The following is a 27,947-nucleotide window of genomic DNA, read 5'->3' as shown; positions in this document are numbered from 1 at the left end:
CTTATTATCAGATCATATCACAATCATGCAGCAGACACACAGCTACACTTATAATTCAGTGCAATCTGCATGTGTGTGTTATCCCTAGAGATGCTGAGCCATGCGTATGATTGTGGAGATGTGCGCTCTGCACCTGAAGTCTTCACTCGAGTGAGTTTTGCAATCTTTATCCTTTCATCTGTATTTAGGACTGAAATTGTCAGTACGTTAGTTGATGCATGTAAAAAGAGCATTAACGGAATATAACATGAGTTTTTGAGCGAACAGTTAGATACTTGGTTAATTATGTTTCTGAAAGCATGTTTCTGATCTGAGTATTACTTTTCAAAGTGAGAGATGTTAAGGGATGCATTAAAATACAAGGAATCTGTCATTGTTGTAACTCAAAATGTGTGTCATTATTAATCATTTGAGTTAGATATAATATAATTGCCCTTATATGCAAGTTGAATTCTGAAGTTATAATAACTCACTCTCTTTAAGGTGAATTCTGAAGGTATGATAACTCACTTTAACATGACACTCACTTTCTTGGCTTTCAGGACTTGGAGAAATGTTTTGGAGTTATGAGTGAATGATGGGTCAAAATGCAAGCTACACTGAATACGGGTCATGGAAAATCTAGAAAACTCGACAGATTGCAAGGAGACTGTGTCTCCACTAAACAATTCAGGGTCTTTACTGAACCGCACCGTCTCCCGTAGTGATGGCGAAGCTATGGGGTTTGTGCTGGTGCATGCAGGTGAAATTTTGTCCTGTAGTAAATGATGAAAAAACACTTTACCATAATCCAAATGTTTTGGAACAGATTTAGTTGTTACATGTTGAATGAGTAATGGTCTGAAAGCAGTCGTCAGTAGAATGACGTGTTTGTGGGCGGGGTCAAGTTCACGGCTGGCCAACATGTAGAACATAGGTGCGCATTATGCAAATGTGTTACCCCGTGACGTGTAGCCATCACGGAAGTGGGATTCGAATTACTAACGACTTGTTTCAGCTGTTCAGAGTCGATTCTTTATTTTGGGAGACAATAACTTTATTTATCGTGCACTTTCAGCTTTACAACTTTGCAGATCGTTTATATTCACATACAGCTACTTTACACACTGCATGAAAGGTAATATTGGAAATAACATAATAGGGGCACTTTAAGTTGATTGATTGATTCATGTTTTAAATATGAAGATTTCCTTAGGTCACTGAAAAATAAAATCATGTAATTGTTTACTCACCCGCATGTCATTCCAAACCAGTTTGTAGTTATTTTTGGGACACAAGAATTGCATATAACAACACTTTACAATGTTTATCAAGCATTAAAAGTGACCAAAAGATATTGAATAAGTACAATAAAAGTCCATATGACTTGAGCCCTGTATTTCAAGTCTTCTGAAGCCATACAAAAGCCTAACAGGCTGTAATTTAAGTTCTTATTTGCTGATAATTTCCCCATCTGCTTCTGCTCTCAAATGTCATTCTTCATTCTGCATATTCAACAACATACATGAGAAACATTGGCCTTTGACATTAAGGACGTCAATCCTGATGAATGAAATTTGAGAGCTTTGAATATTTTCTGTCAATAACGACCTTAAATTTTAGGCCTATTGTATAGCTTCTGAAGACTTGAAGTATAAGTCTACATGTATGTTACTTTTTTCTGGTGTTTTTGTACTTTCTACAACTTGACATATGGTTACTACAATGAACTGTCATTGTATGAAAAATAACAGAAAAATAACGTTGAATTACTGAAATAAATGAACTTTTCCACGACATTCTAATTTATTGAGATGCACCTGTATATATATAATGACACTAAACTTTTCTAGCAAACAGTTTTTTAATGTTTAAAGGGAAATTGCCATTCATGGATCATAAAGACTTTTCATTTATGAAACTCACTTTAACTGTAAGAAAATGGCTTATAAAAAGGTTTCGTAAGACAAGCAAAAACTGCAGACTCATTGTAAGAAACTAACTGAATGCATCTCTTTTATGTTTGATGATTTTTACCTCCTCAGGGGCAGGGTATCATTCAGAATCCAAAGCCAAGGAATACAAACATGTGTGCAAGAGAGCTTGCCAGAGAGTGAGTTGCATGTGATTCTTCATTTAAAACTTAAGATTCTTCTGCTGTCAACTGTAACCTTTGGATAGCTCTGTCAGAGGTCACATAGACAAGACGTCAATTCAATGATATAATCAGTTTTCATTCCCAGCTCAGTTTGCAAGATGTTTTGATATGAATTATGTAATGTTTTTAAACCTAAGATTGATTCTTTTTTGCAGACTGTTCTTTCATTGCCAAAATACAAAAAGATATGCTAACAAAATTGTAATAGCTGTAATGCATAGGTTGGCAAGTTGCAATCCAGTGCTTTTCCCCATCCAAAGTGCTGTGTAAAGGATGAAAAGAAGGGATCAGGCTCGAGTAAAACACCTGTGCCAGGGAATTTGAGTTATGTGTTGATAACATGACACCAGCAGCAGCCCGAGCTGCTGCCCAGCTTAATATACCGTTCCACGCTGTCTGCTTGAGGCTTGTCAAGTGGAAAACACTGCAGCTTTATTTTATTTTTAAGCTCTTTGTATTGGATTATACAATTTTTTTTCTGTTTTGTCTAGATTATTTTAGTGTGTCTTTTCTGCATAAAGATCCTGAATCCTAAGTAGAACAAAAATAAACACTGAATGCACGTTGAGTTTTTTTTTTACACATTGCCAGAAGTGGGGTTGCTGTCATCAGTTGTGATTTAATGTGTTTCAGGCTGTGGACAGGCTCAGAGCTGGAGGAATGGCGCTAGAGGCCGTGACAGCAGCTCTTATCGAGCTAGAGGTGATAGTAGATCACAACAAACACACACCAACTCTGGTTATGACTGCATAGAGACTCTCAGAAAGAAAATATATAGAAAACATATGATCAGATATCAATGGGATGGCAAGGAAGTCAAATTCAACAATCTACAAAAAATAGTTTTAATATTTTTAATTAGCTTTTATTTTTATATTTTCACTTTTTAAATTTTAGCTTAGTTTTAATGATTTTATGTCCTTGTATTTTCTGTATAGCTTTATTTTCATTTCTGTATTAGTCATTGTAGTACTTCATATATACAATATATATTAAGACTATTCTTTAACACCAATTTTTTGTTTATCTTTTTGTTGAGCTCACAGAAATTTGTCTTTAAGGTTGATGCTTATTTACAGGACTCCCCGTTCACCAATGCGGGTACCGGTTCCAACCTGAACCTCTCAGGTGAGATTGAGTGTGATGCCAGCATCATGGATGGGAAGTCCTTAAACTACGGAGCTGTTGGAGCCTTGAGTGGTGAGTGCTCTTAGAAATTTTGGCGAGGCTGGTTGGAGCCTTTTATCATGTGGTTAAGGTGCTATTCGAATTTCAGGCAAAACAAATAAAGGCCAACTTCCACCCTCCTCAGGCTTTTATGAGAATGTGGCTAAATGCATTTTACAAAAATGCAAGGCTAAAAGACAGGCTGTCTTTTATTTTTTACTTTAGATAATAAATATACTGCAGTGAACTCCAATGAACTGCATTATCCTTCATCAGAAGTGCATGAAAAAGCCAAATGGTTTCTTATACTGTATTCAAAGCTGTCTTGAGTGAAAGTGATACTAATGCTGCTCTTTCTATCAGGAATCAAGAACCCGGTGCTGGTAGCCAGAAGACTATTAAGTGAAACTCAGAAGGGGAAGCTTTCAGCTGGCAGGATCCCTCCCTGGTGAGCCAACCTCTCTGATGTTGGCTTCTTGGCTATCAGCTTAGACATATAGATGGACTGACATACTTTATTGATGCCTAAGGGGAAAAACATTTGTGAAACAAGTAACATCAACATCTCAATTGCAGTATACACAGAATACACTATTATACATGAATGTAATGCAGCAAAACTGAACAAACTTAGTGCATGACAAAACATTCTGGTATTCTGACAAATGTTGCAGGTGTATTCTGTTAGCTATAGGAAATAAGTCACATCTCTACTTTGTCAGTTTTTTAGTGGGCAAAGGAGCAGAACAATGGGCCATCAGCCATGGTATTCCGGCATGCCCTACAGAGAAGATGACCACCAGTGAGTATCAGACCACCCAGAATCCCCTTTTAGCTGCTGCTGCATGCTTGACTGCAGTGTTTTTTTATTAGATTTCTGTGCATTAATAAAGATCAGGACATGTCTTTGGATATTGGTCAAAGAAATCCCATTATTTCACATTATTTGGGGAAACAGGAGATTGTTAAAACATATTACAACGCTCAAACATTTTCAGTAAATTTCTCTTTTAAGAAGCACATTAGAAGCAGTTTTAAGGTGAAATGACAAGATTCCCTCCACTCTGTTTTGATCTGTAAGGAGTAACTGGCATCCAGGTTTTTTTTAATAAAAGAGCTTGTTGTTTATTCTCTCATATAATGTAATGAGGTCTACAGTGGAGTTTCAACCTGTTACACAACACTTTCACACTGATTATTATTTGTGCTTCCTCTGTTACTGTAATCAGTTTTAATGCACACTAATATTATTCTCAATTATTAATTATATTAATATATTATTATACAAGAAATGTGTTTATACTGAGGAGTTTTTTTTTGTGCTAATGAGATATTTCTTAGTGTGTGTGACTTGTTTTTTTTTCTGCTAGTGTCTCATAATGCTAAAGATGAAAGCAGAGGAAGTTGACATCGCTGTTTTTAAGCAGATGCTAAATATGGATAAAATGTTATTGTTATAAAGTATTTCCAGTTATTGCATGAAACGTTCGATGACAGTGGTTGCATGGTGTATTTGGATGAACAGAACCATCTCAAGGATGAAAAATGATTTAGATGCACACTGGAAGTGGAATTTGTTTTATAATGATGTAGAATACTTGATAAACATTGACGTTTAAGATTGTTCTGTTTTAAAATCTCCAGCATTTATATTGTTTTAAATAATTGTATTATTTAATTTTACGTATTACAATTCTGCATTTTATTCAGCCTAAACTATAGCCTTATGTGTGCTATCTGTTTTGGTTTTGTGTTAATTTTATTCTTGAAAGTCTACAATTGTTCAGCATTGAAATTGTTACTGGCTGCAATGATGTAATTGTGAAATTTGAATGCTGAAATGTGATTTGTCTTATTTCAAGCACTAGTTTGCATAACTGAATTGATTTTTTGGTCCCACTTTATATTAAGTGGCCTTAACTACTATGTACTTACATCAAAAATAAGTACAACGTACAGTCATGGCCAAAAAGTTTTGGCAGTGACATACATTTTGTTTTGCAAAGTTTGCAGCTTCAGCTGTTGTGGTGTTCATTCACATTGTTTCTAGATTATTGTGTAGAGTGATCAGATGCATTTTAATTAATTGCTAAAAGCTTCATTGGCCAAAAAATGGACTTTTCACAAAAAAAAACAAATTTCACTGTTTTTTGATCCTGACACAAAATGACCCGCTAACATTAATTGACTAATCATATCAGCAGCACATGTGAAAGTGTGAATAAGTACTAGTCAGGTGAAATCACTATCAATAGATTGTAAGAGCAGACTGATTGCTATAAAAGGAGAGAAGAAGCGCTTCCTATCATTGTGTCCTCCTGAGGAGTCAGCTACGGAATCGTGTCACCAGCAGTGCAGAGCTTGCTCAGGAATGGCAGAAGGTTTGTGTGAGAGCATCTGCATGCACAGTGAGGCCAAGACTTTTGGACAGTGGCCTGGTGTCAAGAAGGGCAGCAAAGAAGCCACTTCTCGCCAAGAAAAACTTCCAAGAACAGACTGAAGTTCTGCAGGAAGTACAAGGATTGGACAGCAGAAGACTGGTGCAAAGTTATTTTCTCTGATGAAGCTCCCTTCCGACTGTTTGGGACATCTGGAAAATTGATTGTTCGGAGAAGAAAAGGTGAACGCTACCATGAGTCCTGTGTTGTGCCAACAGTGAAGCATCCTGAGACCATCCATGTGTGGGGTTGCTTTTCAACCAAGGGAGTGGGCTCTCATAATTCTGCCCAAAAACACTGCCATGAATAAAGAATGGTATCAAAACGTCCTGCAAGAGCGACTTGTTCCAACGATCCATGAGCAGTTTGGTGATAATCCGTGCATTTTCCGCCGTGATGGAGCACCATGTCACAAAGCAAGAGTGATAAAGAAGTGGATCGAAGATCATTACATTGAAATTTTGGATCTGTGGCCAGGCAACTCCCCAGCATGCCAGAGCGAATTGCAGAGGTTATGAAGAACAAGTGTCAACACTGTAAATATTGCCAATAAAAGCCTTTAAAACGTATGATATGCTTATCATTGTTTCTCAGTATACCATAGATACATGTGGAAAAATAATCTACAAATACTGAAGCAGCAAACTTGGCAAAACAAAATTTGTCACTGCCAAAACTTTTGGCCATGACTGTACTTATTGTGTTCATATTGTATTTCAAAACACTTTTGCTGCTATTGAGGTGGGAAACGGGTAAGGTTAGGGACAGGTTTGGTGGTATGGGTAGGTTTAAGGGTGGGTTAAGGTGTAGGGGATGGGTCAACAGTGTAATTACAGATCAAATGTAAGTACAATGTAAAAACATTTATGTACACAATAAGTGCATTGTACCAAATTATTAATTTAAATGTAAGTACATAGTAGTTAAGGCCACTTAATATAAAGTGGGACGGTTTTTTTTTTTTTTTTTTTTTTTTTTTTGTCCTTTTATATATTTAACGATTTAGCCACGTTGCACAGCCGACTGAAAACAAGACACTCACTAATTCTCAGTGACAGTGACAAAGTGATCTGATACAGCGTTCTATTGCAAGCACTTGTATTTCCTTCAGGGAATGAAAATCTAATTCTTATTGTCCTTTTTACTGAATTCCCCACAGGTTATGTACAGTTTTTATTGAAATATACTAGATGAGGAATAGCTTGAAAGCTTTCTATGTTCAGGCTTTTACCAAAACCACTGCCTTTTATTTCAGTTGTAAGTCGGTGGCACGTAATCATTTTATTGAATAGTGATTGGCAAGAAGGCATGTGATCTCATCTGCTGGAGTATTTTTAATTCATTGACTGTTATTTTTACCAGCTCTAATTGCATTCCATTAAATTCTGCAAAGTGACGTATTTGTGCCCATTTCATTGATTCATTTTCTTTGATTAAGACATTTTCACAGGAGTGGAATGCAGCGTTTGTTAAGAATGTTAGAATGGCTTCTATACTTTAATAGAGGGCCCCATGCCGACTCCCAGTTTGTGTCAGACAGCGATAGAGTGTGTGTTGTCAGTGTTGGAAGCGATCTGATGCCAAAACCATGACCTCACTCCAACACATGTCCCATTATTTAGGGAGACTTTGAGGATTTCAACCACATTTCCACCAACAGACTGATTTATTATGTGAATAAAGGCTCCCCCGCCAAACACACACCCTTGCTGCACTATGCTATCATGAAGAATAATAATAATAATCAAAGCAATAAGGCCACAGCAGCAAAACAGTTGTCAGCATTTAGTGGGTCCTGGCACACACACACACACAGAGTTTTTTGGATAGGCAGTAGAGTGATATCTGTTATTGATTGCCACACCTTTTTTCAACACTTTACAGAGTTCAGTTTGTCAGGCTACAAGAGGAACAAGAGGAAGATGGAGCTGGCGGAGCAGGTTGAGACGAAGAGGAAAAGACAATCATGTGAACATGTGAGTGAATCTAAGTCTACCTTCACACTGCAGGAAAATGTGGCCTAAATCTGATTTTTTTTTTTTTGCTCATATGTGACTCCGATTTCATGACAGTGTGAACAGCACAAACCACATGGAATCCGATCTTTTCGATTCTGATTTGGGCCACTTTCATAGGGCATCACGTCGGGGTCAATACAATTTTGGGGAAGTCGTGGCCTAATGGTTAGAGAGTCGGACTCATAACCCAAAGGTTGTGGGTTCGAGTCTCGTACCGGCAGGGATTGTAGGTGGGGGGAGTGAATGTACAGCGCTCTCTCCCACCTTCAATACCACGACTGAGGTGCCCTTGAGCAAGGCACCGAACCCCCAACTGCTCCCCGGGTGCCGCAGCAAAAATGGCTGCCCACTGCTCCGGGTGTGTGTTCACGGTGTGTGTGTGTTCACTGCTGTGTGTGTGCACTTTGGATGGGTAAATGCAGAGCACTAATTCCGAGTATGGGTCACCATACTTGGCCACATGTCATGTCACGTCACTTCACTTCGTCACTTCACTTCACTTCAAATCTGATTCAGATCAGATGTTTTGCAATGCGACCACAGTCTGAACGGTCTTTTACATTACTCTAGATTGACATTCGTCATTATTCCGCACGACAGGAGACAATCCAATGATTTTACATACCGGTAAGTCTTTGATCACACAAGTGAATATGACCGATGCGGAGGCAGTCAGTAGAGAGACAGTGTGATGTTATTTTATGGCGTATTACACTGACAGCTCTATACAAGCTAAACTTAAGGGAGTCGTACGGTAAATATTTAAAACCTTTGCTCTCTTTCTCCTCATCTTCATCCTCCTTATCACCTGCTCACAAATTTGCTGGCTTTCGCGGCACATCAGCTTATAAATGCTTACTTAAGTGGCCTCCTTGTTTTCTTCCATGTGACAGCGTGCTTCATGACATCTTGTTTTCGTTCTTTTGCTCATGCGGGTTAGTTCAGGACTGTCATTGATTCACACTAGAATCTGATATTGGCCACATTTAAAAATGATAATATGGTAAAAAATCTCTCTGAGCAAAGCTTCTCCCATCCAAACAAGGTCTATACTTAACACCTGCTCAATTATTACATTATTTATTACTACTAATAATTAATGTTATACAAAATGTATAAATATAATTTTAAATCTAAAATCTAAAATATATTAATTTAATTATTACATTAATATTTAATTGTATTATGCAAAATATTTATTAATTTAATTATTATATATTGGGATGAATTATTAATTATTTATATTACAATGAATAATCTAATTGTCATGCAGACAGAAACATAAAAAAAATGTACCATTGTACCACTACCTTTGTCAGGTGTGGCAAAAAGTTAAAACCTTGTTTGGACCTTGAGTTTAAAACCGAGTTCAAATTAGGCAGCATTTGTCTGTTCACACTAAATACAAAACTTCTGCATTACCTGACTGAATCACATCCATATTTGATATTTAATACACTGTTATGTGGAGAAGACCAATGAGATTTCAGTATGGGTGGGGCTATCCGGAGTGACTTCAGAAATAGAAACAAAGCTTCCGTCAAAGTGTTCTGAACTTTGTCAGGTCTGTTTCAGACTTGATGTTGAGAGTTTCTTGAGAGTTTTTTTAATAAAAGGGAAAACTTTAACATTCAGGATATGCCGTTGATTTTTGGCATAGGCTTTAAACCCCCTGATTAAAAAAAAGACTGAACTAAATATGCAAGTTTCTCCTATAAATTCTCCATGATGTATAAGTTTCCACCCTCCCATTCAGTTTTAATTAGACACAATTAAACACAGTGCAGCGGAGGCATTTGCTCTGACATTATTATTCGACTGATAACAGGATCTGCATCTGTTCAGTCCTCTAATTCAAAACCACCACATATACCCAGAGGAGGAAACCCATAGGGTAATGACGACCTTGAAGGGGGTGTGTAGACCTCAAATACTCACAATCACACGAAACACACATACGTATACTTACTGCACTGCTGACATGGCACTGCACACAAGGAATTTGACTTGGGTGACACAGTTCTGTGACACTCTTTTGTAGCTGCTTGTCATTGCCCTGAAAAACATGAGTTCAGCAGGTAGTCTTGAAAAGGTCAACTTGAAAAGATCTTTTTAGCCATTTACTCTGGGGCTGTTTCAAAGGCATAATTTAGTTCATGGACCCAGTGTTATTTTAGTATCATTGAGATACTTTTACTGTTTTTATTAATATTTTGAATATTACTTTGAATTTTACTATATTATTTAAAATACAGTATTTAGTTTTATATTTTACATTTTAATTTGAAAGTTTTAGTAATTTTCTTGTGTATTTGTCATTTTTAGTATAATTCTATATAGTTTTTATTCATTTATGTCATGTTAAGTTATTTTAGTACATCAAGTTAAACTAAATTAAAATGAGAAATGTTTATTTTATGTTTAGTTTATTTTCACTTCAGTTAACTTCATTTTAGTTTCAGTTTTAGGTAACCATAATAACCCTGCATGGACCATTTATCTTATTTTAAAGTAATTAAAAATACAGGTTAAGGAGTTTTAAGGCAATCGTTGATGCGTTATGAGACCATGGTGCTTCAGCACCATCTCCACCCTGCCGCCCGATCTCCCGCGCCCACATCTTGAAGTTATTTCTCCAAATTATTTCCTGTAATGTGCTTGAACATGTTAGCATCTCTCCTACATTTTTGGTAGATTTTCAAGGAAGCGATTTGACAGGTACACATGTAATGCAGGTGTTGAGGGAAAATGGGTTCCAGCGCAAATCCGTCCGTGATGTGATGCTTGTGTGGTCCCGATGAGAAAGCGAAATGTGGGTCATTAGTTGCAAATTACATTGTCTCAAAATGTGGGCGAAAATGTTATTGGACAGGAAAGACAAATACGTTGCGGTCTAACTTGGTTTGGTATATGTGGTACTCTTGTTCGGTGTTCGAACCTTGTATGGTTTGTTTTAAAGATAGCATCAGTTTGAAGTAAGTGATTGCTGTTGGCGCTGTCTGCATGAATGATCTGTGCCTCTGGGATGCCACATGGTCTTTCTTCCTTCAAGTTAGTTCAGTAAATACTTTTCTCCAGAGCTATGCATTAAAAGGTCATTAAGATAACAACACAACCCCCAGTCTCTTCTCAAGTGGCCTGTGGTTTGTTTGATTTTATAAGTGCCATATTTATTGTTTTACTGTGGATGAAATGCATTTGTATGGCATGGATAGCCTGGGGTCTAGGGGTTCTTGCTCATTTTTAATGCATTTAAGTGTTTTGCAGAACTTAACTTCTGTTATGTGGGTGGGTGCACTCGTGATTTATAGAAACATAACTTTAGCATTGAAAGTTTCCCACAGTTTTGGGAAACTTGGGAATATTAGGGAATCTTAGAATTTTGTGTTTTATATCATTGTCTTGCCTGGAGTTTTTGAGTGTTTTGATTTATAGAAGTTCCCACGATGAGTGCTTTTGGGGAAAAAAAAAAGTAATTACTGGATTTGCAGACATTTGTAAGGTTTGTGTCTTAGAGAATAGTTTTGCAAAAACCACAAATGGCCTGGCATAAACTTGGTGTGAAAGGCAAGGTGCTTAAAAAACATTCGGGGGTTTAGTTAAGGCTAAATCTATTCAGGGCATATGCCCCGGAAACCCAGCCCTAGTGCCGCCCATGTTTTCAGGCTTGGAAATATCATAGAATTTATGTCTTAAGTCTTAATAGCTACTGTAAATACTAAGTATTGTTAAAAATCAACAGTGTATTATACAATTATATTAAATAATGGCATGACATGAAAATCTGCTTGAAAAGTCTCCATAAAATGGTGGAAAAAATCCAGTAATTGTGAGTAGGGTGGGGTGATATGATGATTTTATATCATGATTGATCTTGAAGACATCGACAAACTACTTTTAAATTGTAGAGATCGTGATCTTTTATGTATTCGGAAAAATGTTAAAACTACAGCAGTGACTGCCTACTAGATGACTGTGACTGGCCAACTGATATCACGTGTCTCTATTATGTGTCTTTCATGTGAGGTGATGTATTTGAAAACAATTCAACGTGAGCTAGCAGTGCTAGTGCGATGAATCAAATCTTAGTTTTAGTTTGGATGTTAATAAAGTGGCCATTGTGCCATTCCTTTCATTTAAAGCGGTGCGCTTTTGCCACTCCTTAAAAGCCTAACAACATCCAAATCGGTCAAATCATGTAACATGAGTATTAAAAAAGGCAGTCTACTGTGGGACATGCTTTATTATTAACTGCAAAAGAGACTGTTCCCCAGACGCGTTCTGTGAGCTCGCTCCGACACTGAGCTAAACACAAGCAGGCAGAGTATACTTGAGGTTTCAGGCGTGCGCATAAACGGTCATATATACACAAAAAATATGTCAAAATGTCTGTCTTGGTTAGTTTTTACAAAAAGACAGTAAGTTATGTCTTAATTGAGCATAAACAGCTGGGAAGGAAATCGGATGCATGTCAGTATGTTAGATCCATGCATTCGGTCTTAAAGAGACAGTAACGTAATAAACCTACTGCTGTCTGTATCATTAATGTCAGTCAAACAAAAAAAAAGACAGAAAATCACTTACTGCTCTTGACTGAATCACTTTATAACTTTAATAAGAATCAATGTATATTTAATTCATACAGGGATGCAGTGTTTTAACGTTTAACTCAGGTTTTAAAGACCCTTTTGACAGCGGATTGTTTAATGCAATACTGTGTTTTTTAAATTGTGCAAATAGATAAGTCATAGGCTTGTTCCAGCCTGGATATTCTCTATAGTACATCTCAAAATTGGGAAGAACCCGATTCAGATCATGGATCGTGATTGTGTTGTTATAAGATCGTGATATGATATTTTGGGAAGATCACCCACCCCTAATTGTGAGCAATTGGGAGTTCATTGGTCAAAGTATGGAAACGCTGATTTTTTTTTTTTACAGAAAAAGATGACAAAGATGGAAACATTTCAACTCAATTGAAGATTTTTACCAACTTGCTTTCATGACACACCAAAATAGAGACAAAGCAGAATCATTTTTAAGACATAAAGGTTATATAAACAGCTACCCATAGAGGAGAGGAAAATTGATGCTCCTCTTTGGAAAGGTCTGTGAGCAGATGTTGTACTGGAGTTGATTTTGTCAGATTTATCGCTCATGGTGAGATCAATATTAATAACGTTCTGTTTTTGCCTGTTTGCTCATATATTAGTAGATTATTGCACATAATAATCAGCTGATGTCTGAAGATCTACAGTATGTCCCAGTAATGACACTCTGTTCATGGGAAGATGGAATAATAAATTATAAGTCATCCTGTCCCCTTCCGCAGTTTCTCAGGAAAGGCCAATTTATCAAACAGCTCTACAACTCTTGCGGTCCACATCAACGTTTTATCCAAAGTACACAGCAATCAGCAAATGAAAACAGTCCTTTAAAAATTACCACTTTACTCATTATAAATGAGAGCACGAGGATCATTTTTCAGATGCTGATATGTAATTGGACTTTATTTGCTCAAGTTAGATAGCGACGTGTATTACAGTTCCCAGGTTTGTCAGAAAGTTCAAGTTTGGTTATGGTAGCCAGCTGGGTCTGAAAGCCAACTTCATAGACAAGAAAAAAACATTGCAAGAGAAGCAATGTTCAATGTGTTTTAGTCTAGTATTATTCTGGGCTTTGGAAATGTGCCTTTTTTGCTGTTGCCAGTAACCACAGCCTCTTTGTTCCTGTTTTTTGGCCATGGTTTAGCATGAAGATACATTGACACTTACATTTATTTTTGATTTCACTGTGTAAATGAACTCAGGATGTTAGATTGTAGGAAAGTGCTGGTTAATTTCTGTGTGCGCGATAGGAAATTCTAATTGAATGGCAATTTTGTGTGCAGGAGAATGATTTTGGCTGCTTGGAACCTGTAGGAGACTTTATGGTGGAAGGTGAGGAGAATAACTCGGCCTGTCTGGACACGGTTGGTGCGGTTGTGGTGGATCGGGAAGGGAATGTGGCGGCTGCAGTTTCCAGCGGAGGTCTGGCCATGAAACACCCGGGTCGGGTGGGACAGGTGACATTTGATTTTCTCTCAAGTCTGATCATATTCTATTTGACCATCATGCTGTATATTAAATAAATGATCATAATCATAAAATTATTTTATGCATTACTGCAGCAGCAGATATTCTTATTTAACACATTTTTCTTCAAATGTTTCTGTCTCAGGCTGCTCACTATGGTTGTGGCTGCTGGGCTGAAAACGCCCGTGACATCAGCCTTTACTCTACAGCTGTGAGTACCTCAGGTATCAAAAACACTGGAGTCATATTAGTGTGACATTACTGTACATTTACTGCTTTTTGATTTCTGTTTTGCACAGATTTCATACAGCCATTAATTTGTTATTGTTAAAAAAAAATTGTGCACAGATACAGTCCTGATGAAAATCTAATTTGTAGCTTGAAACTTTTGAAATTTCTGCCCTTTCTTTGGCCCTGATGTAGATGTCAATCCTTTCCTCCAACATCTTAATGCCATTAGCCAGTTGCTTAGTAGGGACATATTTCAAGAGCAAAAAAAAAGAGGAGATTTTCTGCTTTACTTGGGATGCCTGCTGTGAGCGGGGCCCAAGGCTGTGCTATTCATGTTTTAAACTAATGCTTTCTGTCACATAAATAAAACAAGATTTTCTCACTTATATTGTTGTGTGCCCAAGTCAATGGGCCACAGACATGATTCACGTCTCCATACAGCACATACAAGCACGCATGTTTATTGTGCCCATAGAGGATGTCTGGCAACCACATGTGACGACCACGGGCTGGACTCCGCTTCGTCCACGGTGAAACCAATCCGGCGATCCACAGCGCGAAGTTGATGTATTCCTCTTTCCTCTTTTGGAAGGCCAGACAAAGTAGTTTCGCTTTCACAACGAAACACACAGTGCCTTCACGACATGGCGGCGGTGGCAACAACAATACTACAGCGAGAATAAAAGTTATGCCTTCTTTCTTTGCGTGAACATTTGGGCGGCGTTATGCAAATCTTCCCACATCCTGACATAGACATGTGGGGGCATGTTAGAACGAGCCATTTTAGGTAGGCGTGGCTGACTCTTTTATAAAGAATATCTCTTTGGATTTGAGACTTTAGTCTTTGCAACTTTACAGATCTTCTTTATGCACCAAGAGCTTGTAACACTTCAAAGAGAAAGGAAAAATTGAAATCGCATGATATGACCCCTTTCATAAAATAAAAATAAATAAAAAATAAGAAGAAATGTTTCTTGAGCACCAAAATGCCATATTAGAATGATTTTTGAAGCATCGTGAGACTGAAGACTGGAAGATTTCAGCTTTACTATAATAGGAATAAATTACATTTTAAAATACATGAAAATGGAATGAAGTTGTTTTATATTGTAATAATATTTTACAACATAGTGGAACATAGTTTTTACTTTTTTCTTCTTCACCAAGGCTGAATCTTACTGACATCAAACTTTTGAACAGTATTGTATATTATAAATAATTATGTGTATTATTGTATTATACCATGGTTATGTTAATTGTCTCTTATTTTGATGGGGAGATAGAGGATTGAATCATATGTGCATATACCTGATATGGCCATGGTGAGTGTATTGTGCATTACTTTGATGTAACATGTATTAAACGTTTAATTTATTCCATCTCCCCTTTTCAGTGCAGTAAATTTGCAATTACTTTGTTAAACACCACGACATGGCACAAGAATCTTTTCAGCATAACTGCACCTGTAACTTTATTATAATATTTCACAAGGCGCATCGTTGCTTTTAACAATCAGACAGCTTGTAAAAAGTTCTGCTTGGCTTTGAATTGTCAGACTGTAGCCTCTGTTAATATGCTTCCCTGTGCCATAATCACTTACACAATTTCCAAAGAGTGTTACACTATGATGAAGGCCATATTTCTTTTCCTTCATCCTTTGTCCTGCGGCACCCTTGTGTGAAAGCACCTTTGGCCTGGCCTGAGCCCAGCAGTGAACACACACCTGGCCCATTGAAGAGAGACTGGGATTCATTCAAGCTTGGCATGTTGCACAGGGGTGCAGCATGTAAGGTTTCCTCATATTATAGAAGATTCCTATTTCAAATACATTCTGTTCTTTTGAACTTTCGACTCATAAAAGAATCCTGAGGAAAAATAGTGTATCACCATTTCCAAAAAAAAAAAAAAAAAAAGTTGTCGGTGCTGTCGGTCACACTTCTTTTTTTTAAAGAGATTTTGGTCAGTCTTTGCAGCCTAAAAGTTTTTTTTTTTGTTTTAGTTAGTTTTTTTTTTTTTCATTTATTTATATATTTGTTTATTTATTTATTGCACAGTGGCATCTTGAAAAAAAAGTATAGATTTTTTTATTTTGCATAACACTAATTTTTAGGGCTAATTAAGCATGCCCTACCCACAACATATTTTTTATGTCTTTGAAAAGTCACTTTATTGTTAATGGCAATTATCCAAATGTTCTCATCACTGTAATAAAGTAAAACACATTTTTAATAGTTTTAATATAAAGATTAAGACTAATATTAAGATTAAAAGAATTGAGAAGCACATTTTTTGTCATGAAGATGAAACCATTATGCAACAAGTCTTAAGATCCTAAATGGTCCAAAAACAGGCTTTTTAAATGCAATATATACAGTAATTTCATTTTAATTTCATTTTGATGGTAAATATTACCCAGACATTTCTTGACAGATTTTTTTGAGATATGCCCTGTTGCTTGATTCAACAGGTCTGAAATATTACAAACGCTGTTTTAAATGTGATTAACTATTTTTATAAATTTTCTTTTTACTTAGTTCCCGTGGGGACACCTGTCCTGTCAAACTTTTGGATGATCTGATATCTGGTCTTAAATGGCCATAAAATAAGCTTTTTTTCCCCTTTATGCAATATACAGTTTCTCATTTTTTATTGAGGAATATTACCCAGACATTTTCCTGACAGGTTTCTTGAGCGCTGTTTTACATGTGTGCTCCCTGTTAACATTTTTACTTTATAATCACACAAACTCATGTGCAATAGGCACGAAACTCGCATTGTGTTTTGTGCCTTTTTGTTTTTGATCGCCATTCCAAAAACAAAAGCAGAATCACACATTTTATCACCTTCTCCCCCCATGGCCATTTCAGCATGCATTTCTCTTTCATCCTTCTCAAAATTGAAAACGCATGGCAGTGAGGACAAGCCGCTCGAGTGTGCGCTCCAGCGGTGCACCTGCTTTTCATTTCCCAACTTAAAAGGCGTTCCTATCAAAAGGAGGAGAAAAACAATCACTCTGGCTTCAAACTGACACAAAGAGCTCGCTTTCTCTCAGGTCAACCCTGTTAGACTCTGCAGCGCTTGTTGTGGTTTCGCTTAGGGCGAATGGCGAGTTGGTGTTGATTCCTTTCGCTACATTTGCCCGTTTCTTGTCATCTCTGGTTTGTTGTGTTTTATTTACTTTCCACTGGAAATTGAGTTTGCACTATCATGGCACTGTTTGCTTGTTAAATTAGCTGTTAACTTGTGGTGTTGTTGCCAGTAACATCCATTTCTCGAGAGAGAACGAGAGGGTTTACGGTAACTTGAAAATAGTGAGCCAACGGTGGAGCCAGTCGTTCGTTCGTTCTTTTGTTAAAACAACAAAAAAGAAAAGAAATTAGCATCTAATTGTCATGGCAACAAACTCGCACAGAGTTTTGTTGTAGTTACCTGATATTTTACGAGGCCCGCGTTTGTGTTTACAGAAACAACACAGCTATTTTCTTTAGGCTTTATGGTTTCTTAGGCTTGAGCGGCTGCCAGACATTTTGTGTTCAAGGCATTTCTTTACACTCCCCTCCCTTTTGAAAACTGGCTGCTGAAATGCAAATGACTGTGAAAGTCTTCTGTGTTTTGACAGTGATATTAACTGTTTTTATACATTTTCTTTTAACTTTGTTCCTGTGGGGACACCTGACCTGTCAAACCTCAAAAGTTAGATTGTTTGCTCCTGAAGAACTCAGTTTAGCATATCAAAGCCAATCTTATAGGAATAGGTTTGTTTAAAATGAACAAATGACTCTTAAGAGTGGTTTGTTTTAATGAATTGTTCAAGCAGATTCATAAACTCGACTTGGTTTTCATCATTCTGACTAATCCAATTTAATATATATGCTATATGAATTTACACACTACCATGCAAAGGTTTGGAGTCAGTAAGACTTTTTTTTTTTTTAAGAAACTTAGTACTTTTATCCATCAATGATGCATTAAATTGATCAAAAGTGACAGTAGAGACTTTCACATTGCGATTGGAAGATCAATCACAATTTAGCATGCAAATGAAGAAACAGCACTTGCAATTTAATATGCTAATACACGTCAATTGCAATTCAGTATGAAAACAACATTTTATGAAACACCATGAAGACAGACAAGCGGAGTTATACAAACAGTGAAACGTCTTAGTGATTTTGGACTAATAAATCAGATTATGCAATATGTTTTTTTTTTTGTCAAATAAAAATAAATACTGAATTATTGAATGTGGGTCTTTTGTGTACTATTGCAGGCTCTGGAGAGCATCTGATTCGCACCATGTTGGCCAGAGAGTGCTCTACTGCCATGCAGGCTGAAAATGCACACCAGGCCCTACTGGAGGCTATGCAAAACAAATTCATCAGTGAGTGATTCTCAGGGACTCTCTTTCCCTCCCTGTCACTCTGTTTTCATGTTTTTTCTCTCTCTCTCTTCCAGCAGGCTAGCGTCACTTTACCACAATATGTGTGAGTAAGAGCAGCTCTTGAGTTAAAACTGAACAACAAAATTATTAACAACTTGCTTGACTGGAAATGAGCGCTACAAAAATTCGGCAGCCACATTTTTTTCTATTTGTTTGGATTTGGGGATCAATAACATTCTTTTGTATTGGCTCCACAAGTTTTTGGTTAAATCATATTTATCTGGCCACAGTTATTTTCAGATGCCATAAATACTCTGTTGACGGCATTTGAAGATGTCGCTTGCTTTCATGTTCAGAAGCTTTGCTCATTTGGTTTCTTTTCTGGGCTTGTGAAATCGGGTGACCGCTTGGATTTCATACTGAATGTAGCACACAAAATACATGTGGGAATATTTGCTGGTTTTGGCCTGTGACCTTTATAGTTTTGTTGCACGGAAATCCACAACTGCAGGAAATGCATCAATCTACATAAATATCCAAAACAAACCTTTTATTGCATGTTGCCTTGTTTCATTGCACCTTTGCATTGCGTCTGGTTTGGTTATCACTTTTTTTTTACCTAATAATTAAATAAGTGGACCTGAAATATCGATCTAATTTGAAATTATTTTATTATGTGAGAAGAAAGAGACTGTGGAGTGCCACCATGTTTATACTAGTGTTGTAGTACTTAAGACAGGTCTTGGTCTCAAAACTGGTCTTAAGACCATTTTTGAAGGTCTTGTCTCGGTCTCGAATGCATTTGTACTGCTTCAAATGCAATAAATAACTTCATTTGATACTGCTGTGCCCGGTCAGAATTTAATAGGGAATTGTCAAAAATTTCACCAAAATTAATACAAATACCCAAATATTTTAAGATATGATTGCAAAAAAGTACTTGTATGAGATCTTGTTTTTATATTATATAATATAATTGACATGTAATTGAGCAATATCACAAGAGCAAGAGAGCTGTTTTCATGAATATGAGCAAAATTGCAAACATAATATTAATTTTATGCAAACGTTCAACAAACAAGTTAATATTAAGTCAAATACATTTTAGACACAATTTTAAACACAAGTTTTTGTTATTTCGCCAGCGAAAACAGTTCCAAACAAACCCATAGCAGAACTGTTGTGCATTTCCGGGCAGCTGAATTCGTTACTGAATGAATCAGCTGCTTTGAACGAAAGATTCAGTGACTCGCTCATTAAGTGATTTGCAGCCACCTAGCCACAAAAAAATCATTTGATTTTTTCCATCATATCTCTATAATTCCAAAAATTTATTTTTAAAACATTAGTCTCAACCATATTTATGCAGCTGTAATTGTACCAATTCAGATGAAACTTCTGTGCCACTTCTGCAGTGCAAAGATGAATTTTATTGTTAGTGATCACATTTGATTGGTAACCGCTCTATAAAGTGTCTTAATATTCAAGTTATATTTATTGATTAAATATCAGACATTTCTTAGGCAGAAAATGTGGATCTTTCAGACAAATTTGAGAAGTGCTTGTTTGGTCTTGGTCTTGACTCGGTCAAAACCTCTAAAACTCTTGGTCTTGTCTTGGTCTCAACTCTCTGGTCTTGGTCTCAACTTGGTCTTGGTTTAAGTAGTCTTGACTACAACACTAGTTTATACTATTACACTAGTTGACTGCAGGATGCTGTGACTGACCAATCAGAATCAAGTGTTCCTGAAAGCTGTGTAATAAATTTGATTACACTGTGGGGATGCTTAGATGAAACAGAAGAAAAGAATAAAAGGCTTTTTAATGGAATACTTGATAAAGATCAGTTTTAAGGTGTCTTTTGAAGTGTGGTGCTAAGACCATGTTCTGTGTGAAGGCCATCCAGGTTTTCATTGAAGGGTTTTAATTGAGAGGTGTCATAAAAAGAGCTGTGTTCTGTGTAAACAAGCTGAACACAACATGATATGCAAAATCAGTATGGCTTTAAGGAAATCGAGCACCTATCTGAGGTGAAATTTCAACTCTTCCCTCCTGTGGACTGATGTTATGCTTGAGTGCTTCAAACCTATGCTGCGGCCAGTTTTGAGATGCAATCATTTGAATGGGCTTGAAGCCCGTTTTGCAGCTCAAAATCTTTTGTTTTTTTCCTCTTTGGAAAAGTATGAGCATTTTCATGCTTTCTCAACAGAGTCTCTTTATCAGGACTCCGGAGGGGTTACAGAAATAACTCATTCCATCATTAACCTATTAAGGAGCGAAAAGTAGCTCTGCTCCCAATTTTTCTCATTTGGTTAATAAAACAAAACCTTTGGAAAGAATAATTGTTTTCAGTCGTTTAGGTTGGCAGGGGAAAGTACGGAAATGTATGGCTTTTCCGCTCATTTCATTAACTTCTCAGAACAGAGCATAACTAATAAATCATTGACCGAATCGCTGGATTTTCTTAGATGCCTCCAACATGTTTAATTTCTTCTTCACATCTAAATAGACTGATTGTAGTAGAAAGAGGGTCATGGTTGAAATGCAGTTGGCTTGTTTGTGTTTAAGGTTCGCCGTTCCTGGCTGGCGAAGACTGTGTTCTGGGTGGGGTGATCGTTCTGAGGTGCTGCACATGTGGAGAAGCCCAGCGCTCTGAAGACATCCAGGCTCTGCTGGGTACGTGCTCTTCTGTCCTGCCTTAGCTTAAATCGAATACATCTCAAATCTAGATGATTGTGTGTTCAAAAACATTAAAAAAGAATGGAACAGAATTCAGCGATCCTCAGACAGGCTATAAAAAGTTAAATAAAAATAACAAGACTGAAGAACAGGAATAATATAAAGTGATATAATTTTTTCCAGTCATTTTTCCCATTTTATTAACTTAATTCAAATGTTTGGGGTTGGAATTTTTTATTTTTAATTTTTGAAAAATATCTCTTATATGCTGTGTGTATAGATAGATAGATAGATAGATAGATAGTATTTAAAGGACAAAAATGCAGTTGGAGGATTTGAGGAACATCTGAACATCACTGAAGATTCCCTGAAAGCCATTTATAATGTTGTTGTTCCCCCCACATCGTTTCTTTCTGATGCCTCCCTCACATTCTTGTCTAAAGATTCAGACTATTTTTCCAGGCGTCTTTGTTTAAACATTCAGGGATAAACATGGCAGCTCCCTGCATTCACAAATAATAGAATAAACAGGTCTGAAAGTGTGGTCTGGCCTCAGAGAATAAAGGCATTGTTATGATTATGGCCGACACTCAATGGAAGAAAACATTTGAGACCGATATGAAATGTGCTTTTCAATATCAGTCTTTGTCTGATGTGTTGATCAACTGTTCAATCTTGACTTCAATTTGTAGGCCAACTCAGAAGGCTATTTCGCCATGGGTTCCCTTTGGAATTTCGAATCGATTTTTAGAATAGTGGTTTTACAGACATGAGTAAAATAAGCATTGTGGTTACTTAGAGTTTATAGCAAATGCAGAGCACAAAATCTCTCACTTTCTTTAAATTATACAAATATAGTATTTCATTCATTCATTAAAAAAGAGCTATTTTAAAAAATCTATTTGAAATTCCTGTAGGTGTTCTAATTCTCTTCCAGGTTTATAGAAAGTGTAATATTCTAAGGACTTTTTTAATAGCTGTATTTCACAGTCATTGTGTCTCTCTTTTATTCACAGTGGAGTTTCTATGGAGCCATACAACAGAGAGCATGTGTGTGGGATACATGTCTGCCCAGGACAGTAAAGCCAGGGTAAGAAGTTCCTGCATCTGATCTCCCTCATTATAGGCTCTTCATCGCTACACTGTTAACAATGGACCACATGTGTTTTTTGTGAACACATCTTTAGGGTAAAGGGTTTGTTCAAGTGTGAGCAATAGTAATAGTGATGCTTGACTTAACAGTCATCATTATTAATGTTTGTTAGTATTATTACTGAAATGTATTATTAAAGTATTACCAAAACTCCAGTTGGCTTAGCTTTGGCAGTCAGTTAAAAAACGTAATCTTAGCAAGTCCTCATGCCCAAGAAGTGGTAAGAACACAGAAAATGTCCACTAATATGCTTTTTATATTTTTTGTTTCTGGTATATAATTGGTAGCAGGTACTCATAAAATGAAGTTGTTCAAAATGAACAGTACTGCTGAATTATGACGGCTAATTCTTCCGATGACTCTAAAGAAACCTTGCAGAAAAAAGACACCAGCTCATTCCTGTACCATTCCAGAAACATTCCTCTCATTCCTGCATGCATTGTGCTGCTGTGTATGTGTGTGTGTCTGATGAGATGAAAGCCCAGAGCTGATTGGCAGCTCAGTGAGATAGAACACAGTCCGCAGCTCTTGGAGTGTGTGCCGTTTTAACCGTTTCTATTCATGCTAGTAGCTCAGAGCACGTCTGGAAGGGTGCATTGACCCATTTTAGAATAGCCTTTTGTTGGGTTTGTGTTCCGAACAGGGGCTCTAGTCAGTTCTTGCAGGAACCAGTGTACTCTTTATCCGGTCTATTGTCGGCACAGGCTGGCTGGAAGCGGTGGCTCTCTGTTGCTTCAAGCTTTTTGCCTTTCATGCCTGGCATTGATGAATCTATTACACTAACATGTAGGGGTGGGAATCACAAGGTACCTGACAATACGACAAGATACGATACACGATACATGGCTCACGGTACCGATAATATCACAATACAGCAATTCTGCTATAATCGATATATTGCTAGACAATCCTATAATGATACATCACGATATCTGTCTAACTATGAAAACAAAATGCCTGTGAAAAGATTAAAGTGATAGTTCACCTTCAGTTGCTGGTCCCTATTGACTTCCATAGTATGGAGAAAAAAAACACTATGCAAGTCAGTGGGAATGTGAACTATCCCTTTAAGTGCAGGTTCTCTCTCTTCATTCAAGTCCAAACTGCAAAGTTGTTTTAAACCTGAATGAGTTTCTTTCTTCTGTTGAATGTAAAAGTTATTTTGAAGAATGTGGGTAACCAAACAGTTGCTGGTCCCCAGTGACTTAGTCTGATGATACATGGGGCAACTTTTTGAGCAATTTTGTCGGGCAACTTTTTTGAGCAATGTTGCTTGGGCACTTTACCATCGAGAATGGGTAACAAATTTCAATCTGGACACTTTAGATCAGTCGTGGGCCCTCTGTCTCACCTGGTTGCCCGTTGACGGCAACATTAACTAATGTTGCCCAGCAACATTGCTCAAAAAGTTGCCCCAATTGAATTTTTTAGTTTTTAGTTTACTCGCCAGACTGATAAATATATATATATTTTTATATAGTTTTTATATATTGGGTGAACTATCCCTTTAATGACAAGCGGCAGCATGTTTACTACAATTAGTCTGCTGTCGCTTTAAGAGCTGCACACATTTAATATACAGGCACGCATCCGTTTTTCTTTTAACTGTTTCCTATATCACTTTAACGAGCCCTTTTAGGTAGGTGTGGCTGACTCTTAACTTTTATAAAGAATATCTCTTTGAATTTGAGACTTCTCTAGATCTTCTTTATGCACCAAGAGCTTGTAACACTCCATAGAGAAAGGAAAAATTGAAATCGCATCATATGACCCCTTTAATGTAATTTATTTTATTTTATTTTTAATCCATAAATAAAAAAATTGTAGACTAATGTAAGATGTTCATCTGATCCAAGACTTCATACAACCTATAACCTAATAAAATTATTGCTGTGTACAGGATATTTCTGGCCATGAAACTGTGTACACATAGGATACAGATGAGCCTTTGTGTTTCGTGCACTGGCAAACATGTTATCCAATAGATAGCCTGGAATGTGGATTACATGTTTTTTTTTCTGCTAGAGCAATGGGATGGCAAGATTTCAAACCTTCCAGCTGAATTCCCAAATCCACACGCATTAATGCTGTTGGAGAACAACTAGTCTTCTCATGTCCTCTGCTTCCCGCTCTGGTTTTTGACTAATCGGTGTCACTGCTCGCTTTTCTATTCTTGCATTTAGCCTCTCGAAATGAGGGATGGCACGTTGTGGTTGAGAACAAAATTGTATGTGAAAACCACAGCTGAAGCATGGTCATTGTCATAGATCTGTTTTTACACTGCGGCCCAGTTCTGGCTTGAACATTCTGTTTTTCAGCTCTTTAACACATCATACACACATCTTTTACATGGCAATTAAGAAAGAATTTTAATGGCATATTTTTGGTCTCCCAAACAAAGCCATTTTCTGATTATATCCAACTGCTTAAATTTTTGTCTGAGTCTTGATGTCCATCTAAGTAAGTGAATATCTGGTTTGCCACACAGAATTGTGTCTAATCTCCAGGTTGCGTTAAGACTTCGTAATTATTTCCAGCAGTGGTAATCCCAACCACATGTGAACCATTCCAGATAAAACACCATTGAGTAGATTGAAATGTGTTCAACTTTAAAACACTGTTGTCATTTATAAGAAGAATCAGTCCGATTCAGACTTGATGATTGGAGGTGAATTTATATATCCTCATTCAAGGTATGTTCAACTGACAACACAATAAATCCACTGTCATGTTTTATGTAGCATGACCTCAGTAGGAATTTCAGTTGGAACGACGTTCCATGGGGTAGCAAATGTGGGGAAAAAAAAAAAGAAAAAAGTTGTGCTACGATTCCCCTGTATCTTGTGGCGCTTTTCCACTGCGTGGTACGACTCGGCTCGGTACGGCTCAGTTCTGCAGTTCAGTACCGCTTTAGTGTGGGCGGGATTATTCATACCGTACCGAGCCGTACCGTGCCGTACCATGCAGTGGAAAAGCGACTCTAGTTTCCCTAATCTATGGCAATTGACTTTATGCACGGTTACTTCCTGGTTTTAGATAAGCCAGCTCAGTCATTTCTGGTCAACTGTCAAAATCAACTGTGCTATAAGGGGATCAGCTCGGTTTCTCTACATAATCCATTTTTCCAATTTGAAGAAAAGTTTTGTTTGTCTAAGAGGACCAAGCGTCCACGTATACAGTTTCAGGAATGACAAACGTGAGTGTAAAAAATTAAGCGAGTGAATCTGCTAAATTGTTCTACGAGTCATTGCTATGATTGACAGTGATAAAGCAATGGACGAAACAAAACATCTGACGAGCCGATGTCAAAAATAGAGCTGTGCATGAAGTGATTCTGACTAAATTCAGAGTAACAAAACTACAGCAGCAACAAGTCTGTTGGCTGAATGTATTTAGCAGCTTCAGTTACAGTTAAAGATAAAACTTAATGTAGTTTTTAAATGTAAAAGTATTTCAAAATATTGAATGCATTATTATTTAATTGTTATACCATTAATAATTAACTTGCTATACTTTATACTTCTGTGCAGTAAAAGTGCTAAAATTATAATAGTAATTTCATAATAAATCCAAAAGCAAGATGTGGAGGAAAAAAAACTAGGGAGTTGAAATGGTAACTGAGCTAATGAGTGATCCTCTGCGGTCATCTACTGGTTATAATGGTATTTTCATGTCAATTTCATCTTAAAAGTCTTTGTTTTCCACCAAAAAGAATCTTTAAAGTGAATTTTACTGCACAGCTCTAGAGTTGAGAAATAATAAAGGCTTTAAAATATGATAAGTGTTTAAAAAATGTGTTCATGACTATGAAGGTAAGTTAATGATTATCAAGAATACCATTATGATGTCGTAGGAGATAGCATCGCTTGCTAGCTAACGTTAGCCTAAACCTTTATGATAGTGTTTAGTTGTCAGCATTTAAATGTACAATTATGTGTCTAGGTACTCTCCTGGGATTACCAGGCTCGGCATATAAAATTATATGTTGTTAACATGAAACTGTATGTTAATGCCGCTATCATTATTTACGGTGTTGCAATTATTTTGTTTCTCAGTTTCTGATGAGAATGAGGCAGGAGAGGTTTCTGTGAGGGTCTCAAGAGTCTCTACCTATATGTACCACAACATCAAATGACGCTTCACCGGAAGTTTACGAGCTGGCTTATCTTTATCTAGAAGTTTTAAACAACGGTCCGTGCACATTGTCAATTAATGCATTTCATTCTCCAAGTGTGTGTATGAATGTGTTTATCGTTACATTGGTGTGTTTGTGGTTAGCAGAAACTTAACAAAGTTAGTTTTGTAGTCCTTGTTCATCTAGATATACGTTCAACTGACCATATTAATAATATTATAATTTAATATAATATTAAATATAAATTTTTAGGGTTTTTATGAAATCCATTTTATTTAATCTTATTTAATCTTTCAGCCATTTTTTTTCTTGATTTATTCATCCAAAATTTGCCATATTCTGTAACATTACGCATTGCACATTATACTGTAAATTCCATTTTTATCACTGGAATCCATTGTTCCGTCTATGTTTTCAGAATTGCAGAATTCATTGGGCCCGATATTTTATTTATATCATAGTTTTTATTCATATTTACATTTATTTTCTAATTTTATTATTCTTTTTTTTCTGATGGATTTATTACTCATTTTATCTTTTCTCAGAGTGGATTTTTGCTTGTGTTTGGTATTCTGTTATTTATTTAGTTATTTTATTTAGTATGGAGGTGTTGTCTCCTAGCTACAATAATCTGCCTGAGCCCGTGCTGGGAAGTCACGCAGAGTGTGGGAGTGAGATATGGATCTTTATGGTAGTATAACTGACACACACTGCCGAGAGGGGTCACAGATTTCCACTGACTTTTACCGTATGCATGTCCTCCTGTCATGGGCCAGTGTTAGTGACAGGTGGCCTGGGACACTCTGGGATGATACCAGGGCTTTCATTTTCCTCACACGTGGACAGGGAACTGTCTGGTTTTGGCTCCCCAAAGGCCGCTTATCATAGCCCGTCAGAGAATGCGTCCAGGGCATGTGCCGGAGGCGGACGGCAGCTGCCTTTGATTGCAAAGAGGACACCTCACTCCCACCATCCAGCAGCTGTGTGCTTTCCCGCCACACTCATTCTTGACCCTGTAAACACGCTGTTTCTCTCTCTGTTTGCCAGACTCACATATCCAGACTTCCTCCTGGGGCAGTGGCCGGACAGTCACTGGCAATCGAGGGTGGAGTTTGTCGACTCGGGACCATGAGTGACTGAAGCGGTGTGAAATCACCCTCTATTTCTGCAGCAATATGCCAGCGCCGGGATCTTTATAGCAAGAGCTTGACGTTGTGTCATTGTAGGACACAATCATAAAGGGACAAAAAGGTTGCAATATGTCTCACAATAATTCCCAATATTATTATTTATTCAATCCTTTTATTAAACCTACCATACAACTTTCGAACAATATGCACCGTCCTTATCATTGTAAATAAGCTAAGGGTTGTTGAAACAGGGTGGCCATTGATGTAAACGGCTTATTGTTTTTTTGCTTACTTGACATTTAATATTACTTTTACTATTATGTTTTTATATATAGCCAAGATGCTTGTTTTGTGCAAAAGTTCAGTTTAGTGACTTTTAGTGAAAAAAGGTCTGATTTGACACG

At 37.0% G+C, this 27,947-nt stretch overlaps 1 protein-coding gene across 1 annotated transcript; it reads left to right on the top strand.

Moving 5' to 3' along the window:
• Window positions 1-27,747, top strand: LOC107662811 (threonine aspartase 1-like). The gene is made up of 14 exons (XM_016452925.1): window positions 1-150; window positions 543-742; window positions 2,025-2,092; window positions 2,771-2,839; window positions 3,217-3,337; window positions 3,668-3,752; window positions 4,027-4,106; window positions 7,627-7,718; window positions 13,651-13,824; window positions 13,980-14,058; window positions 18,336-18,446; window positions 21,015-21,122; window positions 22,142-22,215; window positions 27,461-27,747. The coding sequence occupies exons 2-14, from the start codon at window positions 613-615 to the stop codon at window positions 27,551-27,553; spliced, it is 1,284 nt and encodes a 427-aa protein (XP_016308411.1). The 5' UTR covers window positions 1-150; window positions 543-612; the 3' UTR covers window positions 27,554-27,747.
• The last annotated feature ends 200 nt before the right edge of the window (window positions 27,748-27,947 follow it).

The sequence above is a fragment of the Sinocyclocheilus anshuiensis genome, unplaced genomic scaffold (genome assembly GCF_001515605.1).
Source record: "Sinocyclocheilus anshuiensis isolate Anshui unplaced genomic scaffold, SAMN03320099.WGS_v1.1 scaffold1164, whole genome shotgun sequence".
Lineage (NCBI taxonomy): Eukaryota > Metazoa > Chordata > Actinopteri > Cypriniformes > Cyprinidae > Sinocyclocheilus > Sinocyclocheilus anshuiensis.
Note: the sequence above shows the minus strand (reverse complement) of the source record. Positions and strands in the feature narration are given on the sequence as shown.